Below are 10,249 nucleotides of genomic sequence, written 5' to 3'. Positions count from 1 at the left end.
TGTTTTTTGAAAAACTAATTATAGCCAGCATTCTATGAATGTAGTATGATACCTTTGGGTATGGTGCTTTACGCAGGCTAGCGTCCCGTCCCCTCCCCCTGACGCAACCCCCCCCTTTTAGCATAAATATGTCCCGATTGGGAGTTTTTTTTGTTTTTTGGGGAAAGTATACAATATAGGAAAAAAGTGTCAATGAAAGAAATGTTCCCTATTAAATTCTAAACAAAAAAGGTTATATTCATTTTTTTGATACGACGCACCATATTCATGCTATGGCTAGATGAACTTCGACAAAATTTAACCGTTGAAAAACTTGCAGAAGATCAATATAACATAGTACGTGATAGTACTAAAAGAAATCATACAGGACAATAACCTTGCAAGCTTATTTTCCGTATAAGATTTTTTTCAGTACTATCACATACTAACTAATAATGAACTTCAACAAGTTAATACACGAAAATGGTGAGTCTTACTAAAAAGTTGCATATAACCTTTTTTTGTTTAAAATTTATTAAGGATTGTTTCTTACCTTGACACTTATTTCCTAACTCTAATACTTTTCTCAAAAATAAAAAAAAACCGTAAACCGGGACATATTTCATGCTAAAAGGGGGGGTTGCGTGGGGAGGGGGAGGGACGCTAGTGTGCGTAAAGCACCATACCCAAAGGTATCATACTACATTCATAAAATGCTGGCTATAATTAGTTTTTCTTGCCCATACATTAGAACATAATTTAACCGAATCATAATGCCTCACAAGTGTTTGTGAGGCTGACGGGACTTGTGCAAAAAGTTTTGAACTCACTAAGTTGTCATTTAAACTGTGAATTATGAGGTAAGTAGGTAGAGAAAGAATTTCTTGATGTTTTTGGGTACTTTGATGAAATTCTTGTTACATTATGGAACAGTAGTGACATCTATATTTTAGTCTTGTACCTAAATAACTTAAGTGTTATGTCACGTAAGAGGATGCATTTTGTATTGAAAATATCTCAATTTTAGTGTAAAATATGAAGAAGCTTAATTTTTTGAAAGAAAAATTAAGGGAAGGCAATTGCTGAGGCTCCGCGAGTCACAGGTGTGGTTTTATGGATAATAAGTAGATAAATGTTGCTCTAGATTTCAAGGACAGAGGCGCCCTCTGAGCAGTGAAGTTATTAAACTATCACGGGTTTTAAAAATATCTAGAGTTCTAGGAATAGTTTTGCAAATTAAAACATAATAATGTATTTTTATATAAGAAACCAAAACTATTATAAAGTAGGTTATAAATATGATAATTTAAATGCATTAAAAGTTAATTAGGCAACAATGCCCACAACTTGTGTATGTAGATGGCAAATTAAATTACAGTAGGTATGTTTTAAAACCTAGTGTGATAGTGAATGGATACTTGAATATGATGTAAATATAGGTTTGTGTGAAATTGGAACGTTTTACGAAGAGTCCACCTATTTTGTAAATATAAATAGATTTTTACACTTTGTAGCATTTTATTAGTAATAGTGAAATGTTGAGAAAAGCTTTATTTAGGTATTTTCTAATGTATAATTGCCATAAATGTAATGATAAGTTTGTAGTGCACAGTGTTTCATATAGTCCGGCAATGACTTGTAGGATGTTTGGTATGTATGAGTATTAATTAACCTTACCTTTGCATCATTTAACAAGTGTGTCCACTCGAGTGTAGTCAAAACTCTTAACATCGCCTATAACAGACACCGAGGCGATGTGATGATAATATCCCATTACACCCGATCTGATACGATCGTGAGGGTACTGTAGGTAATCACAGTTAAGCAAGCATGCAAGCTTTAAGGGGGTCATAGCTGATGTATTATTGAACTTTTTTACCCATAACTATATGGGTATTACCTATTAAAAACACCCTGTATACCATATTACCTATTATTAAAATTAATGCATCATTATTTAAAAAAAAATCAAAGCCAGTTTTACATAGGTATCTAATTTTAGTTTGTACCTACTAGAAAAAGACAGGATTTAAAATTGTTTTTGTGTTCCTAGGTTCCTACTTTCCTTAGTTAGCTGTGTCTATTGCGTTGACCTAAATGTAACAAACTATTCATATTTTAAAGGTGTAAGTATAGCCTTACACTCACAGTTATATATATTTACCTCTGCACGGACTTGTACCTAGTCTGTAGTCTTGAGTACCTACCTAATGGATAGCTAATAAATTATTATGGACTATGACATACTAATGATAATTGAGTGATTTTAGGAATTGAAACAAGCTCCCAAATAAGTATCTCATGTCATACCTAACGTACCATACATTTCGAGTGGACAGCTTGATTCACATGTTTTCCTCGTGACAATTAATAATATGCTTTATGTGGTAGACGATAAGTTCCAAAATTCATTTCAAGATCTTTTTTGCAACAGACTTAAATTTGTTAGCTCATTTCGAATTTACACATTCCAGTTTTGTGATATCTATTTCGCAGTTAATTTATACGTTTTATAACATATACAATTATATTATAAAAAGGTACAAACATCGCATCCGAATAAAATTGTTTTATATGAAAATAAAATATTTTATTGCTAAAGCAATGTCAGCTTATTTTTTTCACCCTGAATACCCTGCTTGGAGGAAAGTACATAGTATAAGTACCTACCTGGTACCTACGTATAGGAACCGTGCGCGTTGGAGGGTCTGCCATCTTGTGGGCTGAATTGGAAACAAATGTACACAAGTAGGAACATTGCCAAATTAAGTGCTACCATCTACCATTCTCGTCGGTAGGTTTCCTTGTGCAAAGTAGATACTGCCATCTTATGGGCGACTTCGGAAGCATAAACGACACATTTACGCCTCGTGCCAAAAATCTGACGTCTCCTATGCTGCCCCCTATAGTTCATGCACGGGGCCTATACCGTAATCTTATAAAGTACCTACCTACCTACCTAAGTATAGGTGTAATAGGTGAGAAGAAGCGGTCTTAGTGCTACAAGCGATCTCTTCCAAAAAACCTGAGGGTAGATAGCACGAGATGAAGAATTTACATTTTGAATATGTCGTATTGCTTCAAGACTATAGTTCGTTTTTTTTAGCATTAGAAAGAACTTGAAAGAAGGTAAGCGATCTTGGCATGTCTTTTAATTGAAAAACGCTTTTTAAAAATCAATAACTATTACTTATGAAAGCAGAAGAATATAAATGATCGTATTAGATTCATAATTGTTACATATTTGCCGTAACTTATTTTTAAAATGTGTTTTTCAATTAAAAGACACATCAAGATTGTTTACCTAATTTCTAATGCTAAAAAAACGAAGTATAAGTGAGAATGTGTACCTACTTACCACGTACGTACCTATACCTAACCGCTAACCTAAAGTGGATAGTCTATTTTCAGTAAAAACGAAATACAACAACTTTTATCTATTTATTCATCAACATACATAATATCTACATTTGCACAAATAAAATATTAACTTAGAATTACATCAGTAGATTACTTAAGACTGACATAATACTTTCGATTTTTTTAATTCCAAAACTGTGTACACGACATTGTGCCTTAAGTTATCAATAAAAATTGAATTTCAATACTCATACACAATCTATGGCATTAACTTCAACACCTATAGTTAAGTTTAAAGGGATACAAATTTACAAGTAGATACAATAAATTAGCGTGTTCACAAGAAATAGGAAAGCAAACATATTTACAATTGAAGTATTATTTTGATTGCATAAATTATAAAATAAAATTGAACTGCATTGAAACAACTAGTTCTTGCATTAAGGTTCTTTCCCACTTTGTGACTCGTAATAAACAAAGGTTTAATAAAGCCTAGGCCAATTATGTTATTTAAATAAATACATCAAGAAAATACATTTTACTGATAATGACAAACAGGTATATGAAACTTCTCTAACACCTTCTGATATATCTAGTGATAATCTCATACAGTACAATATATTATATTGAAAATACATTTAATATATCTTAACAAAGTGCTTGGAAAACAACCTTAATTTTAATGTGATATATACTCCAATTAGTTTATGTACAGTATATGTATGGGTGGCTGCTGGGAGGCCAATAAACACTTATTCAAGTTGCACGAGGTTCATGGAATGTTAAGCCTTTAACAGTGACTAGATACCACACTGAACTAATCATTATAACCCATGATCGATACAGGTTCATAAAGTATAGTTTGAGTTATACATAAAAGTTTGATATCATTTTTGATATGACACATGCATTATTTAATTCAATGTGAATCCAGTCACTATAACCCCTAAGAGTCAGCTTAGTTACTCAGTTTACTGTTAAATTGTCAAAAAACACTCCAACTAAATACTGATTCTATCCACAAATAAAATGGTCTGGCAGATACCTGAATCCTTGGCACTAAATGCAACAACTTAAGTAAGATGAGGTTTTATATTCAAAATTGTAATCTTGTAGAAGTGCCAAGGTCATGTATCTTTTACAAATATGAAGTTATCTATTTAACAAGTTTAAACATCACATAACACATCAAAGTAGTTAGGTCGTAGTAATACAAGTAACACTGCGGTAGTATTGAATTCAAGCTATACTGAATAATTTACCATTGATTGGATACTTTTCTCAGCACTGTTTGTGTCTCACACTTGGTTTTACAGGCGATCCAGTGCTGTTGCATACTGAAAATAAAATAAAACCATAGTCAAAATTGTGTCTTATACTAATTAGTATCTAATAGATTTTTGCAGACTAGGCGAGCTTACATTTTTAAGTTTAATTGTGCTTCAAACCAGTTTCACACTATAATAATAGCAAACAGGATTACAATAGTTAAAAGTATATTAGTACTCACACTTAATTTTAAGTTCTCTTTTCTTAAGCAGCACCCATTTTGACTTTTGATGTCATGTAAATACCAACAATGAGCCCAAATAGACCAATGGCTGATCCAAAGATTTCAACAATAAGGATCTTCACAAAAAGTGCGGCGTTGGCTGCGTCAGAGAGAGCCGCTCCAGATCCAACAATTCCCACAGCAATACCACAGAATAAGTTTACAAGGCCCACAGCCAATCCAGCTCCAAACATTACATAGCCAGCCATGTAGTTTTGACTCTTGATAGTGAAGTCTGTCAAGGGTTCAGGGTATTTTTCCAGCATACCAGATAGCACGATGGCAGTGATCAGTCCGTAGATAGCCACGGCCTCGCAGAAGATAACGGAGATCAAGTTCTTGGTCTTGATTCTGGGCGCCTTAACACCTCCACCGACTATGCTCACGCCAACGGTGTGGATACCCGCCGCAGCGCCGACCACGGACAGTGACACGGCGAAGGCTATGCCCAACGTCGCCCACATGTAGGGCGACGTATTCTCCAGGAACCATCCAAAGCTGATTTGCTCACCCTTTCCGTTCAATAAATAGTACATGGAGAAAATGGGAATCACAAGGACTATTATGAGCCCAGCCAAATAAGTTAAGAAGTACCTCATCTTGATGTTGTGTTGCACTAAATTGGAGCTATTTTACACACGAATCCCTGCAGGGACGGCTTTTTCTCGCCCAATTTTTGCCTTGACAGAAAACTAGAGGATAGAAGTCTTGTGATCACAAGATGTCAGAGACAACAAGAGTGTTGCTAGATGTTAATTAAATTCTTGTGATTCAAAGGGCTGCAATCAGTAACAAGAGCAAGTCGTCCGGTGGTTGTCCGGTCGTGCAAAAGCTACTTTAGAAAAGGGGCTAGTTTAGGTTTATGGTTATGACCATTATGACGTTTGTATTGTTATAATCTATGGTACTATATCTATGTTTGCTTGTGTGCTGTTGTGTGCCGAATATTCCGCGAATTTATGTTTGTGTTGGATTTGTAGATTGTGTTGGTGATTGATTGTGATTCCTGTGATGTGATTGTTGAGGCATTTCGTTCAACCTCTGTTAAAATATTTATTTGGATTTCCCTGATCAAGATGTGACGATAATTATTGTGTAAACTGTGTCAGTCGGCCTTAGTTTATTGGTCATGAGTTGCACTAACGTTAGGAAATGGAGTAGGAAAAAAACTATGAAGCCTGAAAAGTCATCACGATGTGGTCCGCTTACGCACGGTCTATTGTTCGCCACTCCTACCTGTTTCTATTTTTAAGTAGTGTGATTTCTACTATCCTTACGGTAATCCCGTTAGTATGCCACAAACTACCGTCATTCTCCGACCCTCTCACAGGGTTCGAGACTCGCGGAACAACGTTAGCCCACCGTTTCATCGCGTGGGAAAACCTCAACGACGAGACACGGCCGTCCCGGCGGCTCGCCGTCGACCCCCAAGAAATTAAAGATCAAATTCGCATAAATTTTACCTACTATAACAGAACAACCCAAAGTAAACCACAAACAAAGAGAAATCCCTCTAAGAAGAAACTCCGGACAAGAAAAGAAATATCAAACAGCACAAGCAGTACAAAAATTAGGTATAATTCACCTGAATCTAATTTCTCTTCTGATCATGTGCACTGGGGATATGGGAATGTAACTTTTGAAGGGGAAAATGATTTTTTCTTGAAGGAGCATGTACGAAAACAATGGGTTTCACTCAAGAAGATGCAGCGTGAGCCTGATACACCAATCCACAGAAACTATGCTTTTGGAAGTTGCGGAGCACCACTATCAAATTATGCACATTTTGTTATAGAAAGCACTGATAATTCATCCTTACTCACATTTGAGAATGTTCAAAAAATGTGTTACTGGCAATTGGATCTCGTGGAACTAGGAGCTGTGGAATATTTCAATTTGTGTCAAAGGCCTTTCAACGGTGAAGACCTCTGCTGTCCGGTATGGAGTGTTCCAAACTATATAGCTTTAATCTCTGGCAAACAATCATGTGAGAATTTGACTAAAGAAGATGTTGACAAAACTTCTGTGATTTTAGAAAAATGTGCAGTCTATTTTCACAATTTTTCATTGATGGCTTCATGTGAGTTCAACAGATGTAAGGTACCAAAATATTGTTCCCAGTATGATGCAATATACAACATGTTGTTCTACTTAATAGATTCTAATGCATTTGCTCCGCCTGACCTTTCTCAAAGGCATGTTAAAAATGTAATGGTCTTCTTACCACTGCCAAGTAGTAGCACAGTATTACCATACTATAAAAAATTACAAAGTTCAAATATGTCTTATGATAATCTTTTTATACCTGCAATGGATTTTGGGCTCAAGAATGCATTATTTGACATATGGGTTATTGAGGACACTTGGTTAGTTGGCTTAGGAGCTGTGTTTGTGTTTTTATGTGTTTGGATTTACACAAAGTCTGTAATGTTGACACTTATGTTGTTTACCGCTATTACATATTCTCTTGGTGTGTCATACTTCTTGTATGTATATGTGTTCAATTTAGAGTTTTTCCCATTTATGAATTTATTAGTAATAGTTGTTGTGATAGGAATTGGAGCTGATGATGCATTTCTTTATGTTAAGGTGTGGAAAATGGTCAGTAAACAACTTATCAGAGATAATGTGGCTAGTCGGGATAGTGGGTTAGGGGATATGGGGGATATAAAGAATGTATCAAGTGCAGGCGAGACTATACTTGTGCAAATACTTGAAGAAACTCTTAAACATTCTGTTATGACAATGTTCATAACAACCTTGACGACTGCTGTAGCATTTTACGCATCTTACGTAAGTTACATACCTGCTATTAACTGCTTCAGCATATTTGCTGGAACAGCTGTTCTAGTCAACTTTTTACTAATGATAACCTGGTTACCCGTATCAGTATTTATATTGGATGTTAAATTGTGCCAAAATAATGTAAAATTTGTAGAGGTGCTGAAAAAATCCTTTAATGAGATTTGGGATGATGCTAGAATAGTGTTGAATAGATTTATTATCACATGTGTAACAAAGTTCCACATCGTTTTTGTATTGGGGCTAGGTGGTTTAGGGATTTACAGCATTGTTGTAGTGTTTTACTCTCCAGGTCTTCAACTTCCTGACTCTAGACAGTTCCAACTATTTCAAACATCGCATCCGTTTGAACAGTATGATATGAGGTACAGTGACAAGTTCCTTTTTGAAAGACTTGGTAAGGATATAGGAACTGGCAGTAATATGCCTCTCAGATGGATATGGGGCGTAAAAGCTATAGACAATGGAAACCACATGGATCCCAATTCTAGAGGCAGTTTAATTTTTGATGATACTTTTTCGATATCAGAGCCAAAGTCGCAAATTTGGTTACTAGAGTTTTGTACAAGAATCAAAGCCCAACCGTTTTATCAACATACGCCGGGCTTCCTTCTACCAAACTGTTTTATTGAGAACTTTAAGAACATATTTATGAATAGACGATGTTATGATAGTACAGAAAAAATTGATAGGAAGCCTTGTTGTGAAGTTTCCCGTTTCCCCTACAAGAAAAAAGTATTTGAACGTTGCATCATACTAGCCACGGAGTCATTATACCAGACCTCCCGAGAATTGTTCATGCCTGGTGTGGCTGGTCCCAAATTTCTCCGAAGTGCCAGACCCCCGAAAATAGCGTCTATAGTCGTTGATTTTGAAAGTGTGGTCCCATATTCTATGTCGTATTTAGCAATGAACAAATTCTTTTCGGATGTTGAGAACTGGACTGAGAATGAATTGAAATCGGCACCTCGGGGTATGAAGGGTGGTTGGTTTATATCTGATTTACAATTTTTTGATCTCCAACGCACTTTGGCCAGCGGCACAGTGATGGCTCTATTGATATCAGCTGGTTTAGGTTTTGTGGTACTGATTCCAGCAACTTTGAGTTTCGTTGTAAGCGCGTGTGCACTAGCAGCAATGGTATTTTCTTCTACAGTTACGATAGCTTTTCTAGTACTCAGCGGGTGGAAATTAAATATTTTGGAGAGTGTTGCGATATCGACCTCGGCAGGACTTGCTGTAGACTTCAGTCTTCACTATGCCCTCAGTTACACTAACGCTAACGGCATCAAAACTTCAAGGGTTAAAACTGCATTATCAACATCAGCTGGACCAACTGCAGCCGCTGCACTCACTACGGGATTCGCGGGAATATTTTTGCTAAGATCGAATTTGCTACCTTACTCCCAAATCGGATGTTTCTTAGCTTTGATTATGTCTGTTAGTTGGTTCTATGCAACGTTCTTTCTGTGTTCTTTATTGTGTATAGTCGGTCGTAATTCGTCCAAGGAATTTCCATCTGAAGATAGAAAAACAGTTTCTCGAGTAAGTTCGATATGTTCGGGGATTCCAAATTTAGAGAGCCACGAATTGGAGCATTTAGCGGATAGTAATCGTACAAATCTCACACATTCACACAGTCCTTCCAGTTGGAGCGCTACCACCGTCGTGTTACATGACGACTGTGACAACGCTCACAGTAAAGTTGACAAAAAAATTAGTATTACGGCTAATTTAGCTTGTGACAATGACTGAATGTACTTATCTAAACATAAGTAACTAAGTACTTAACTTACTGGCAACTCTTGAGAGTATTTTTTTACAATTATAATATAGGTAAATACCTGTTGATCAAATAAGAGTAAATTTTGTAATGGAATAAGATTAAATATTGAAAGCTAAAAAAGGCCTGTGGCGGTAATTATGCTGGCGGCATTTCCTGGTTTTATGATATAGACGAAGTAGTGTTTTCATATTCTCGTCATTACTAAACCGATATAACGAGGGAATACCTACGTTTCATAGGTAGACACAATGCCTCTTTACAATTAAAATTGCTACTTATTTGGCTAAAATATTTAGTCTTTTTAATGAGTGTATAGTTTTTGCTTAACTATTTCTGTGTAGTGTTTGCTGTTTCCTACCTACTTAATGATATACTAATTGTTTGTTTTGAATAATAACTACTTAATAGTTATATCTTTTGGGTTCTTGTTGATTCTTAATCTATTGAAAGTATTATCATTTATCACTGTAATACATGCTAGGTATGTAAATATTGTACACTATCGAAATGCAAGACGTACGAATGATTATTGTGACAATAATTATCACATAAATAAATCATATACGACAATATAAATTGAAATGAGCTTAGCTTGAACGTTTAAATGTGTTGCTTAATAAAATTGTTTGTTATGGACGCACACGATCCTCAGCAATGAGGGACCGATTGAAGAGAGAGATGAACCCACAATGACTCTATCGCCCACACTGTTAACTGTACAACAGTGGACCTTATGCCTTTTGTAATAAGGCCCACCGATGTACAGTTAG

General features: G+C 35.7%; 2 protein-coding genes across 2 annotated transcripts; one reads left to right on the top strand and one right to left on the bottom strand.

Moving 5' to 3' along the window:
• Nucleotides 1-3,405: 3,405 nt before the first annotated feature.
• LOC134665875 (V-type proton ATPase 21 kDa proteolipid subunit c'') lies at nucleotides 3,406-5,639 on the bottom strand. The gene is made up of 2 exons (XM_063522904.1): nucleotides 4,850-5,639; nucleotides 3,406-4,676 (listed from the first exon to the last, which is right to left on the bottom strand). The coding sequence occupies exon 1, from the start codon at nucleotides 5,488-5,490 to the stop codon at nucleotides 4,873-4,875; it is 618 nt and encodes a 205-aa protein (XP_063378974.1). The 5' UTR covers nucleotides 5,491-5,639; the 3' UTR covers nucleotides 3,406-4,676; nucleotides 4,850-4,872.
• A 191-nt stretch (nucleotides 5,640-5,830) lies between these two features.
• On the top strand, nucleotides 5,831-10,055 carry LOC134665874 (protein dispatched). The gene has a single exon (XM_063522903.1). It carries the CDS (start codon nucleotides 6,086-6,088, stop codon nucleotides 9,446-9,448), a length of 3,363 nt encoding a protein of 1,120 aa, XP_063378973.1. The 5' UTR covers nucleotides 5,831-6,085; the 3' UTR covers nucleotides 9,449-10,055.
• Nucleotides 10,056-10,249: the final 194 nt, after the last annotated feature.

Source organism: Cydia fagiglandana, chromosome 7, assembly GCF_963556715.1.
Source record: "Cydia fagiglandana chromosome 7, ilCydFagi1.1, whole genome shotgun sequence".
Lineage (NCBI taxonomy): Eukaryota > Metazoa > Arthropoda > Insecta > Lepidoptera > Tortricidae > Cydia > Cydia fagiglandana.
Note: the sequence above shows the minus strand (reverse complement) of the source record. Positions and strands in the feature narration are given on the sequence as shown.

What these genes read in the sequence shown, in the direction of transcription:
- LOC134665875 (XM_063522904.1), bottom strand. Translation starts at nt 5,490, where the DNA reads ATGAGGTACTTCTTAACTTATTTGGCTGGGCTCATAATAGTCCTTGTG.
- LOC134665874 (XM_063522903.1), top strand. Translation starts at nt 6,086, where the DNA reads ATGTGGTCCGCTTACGCACGGTCTATTGTTCGCCACTCCTACCTGTTT.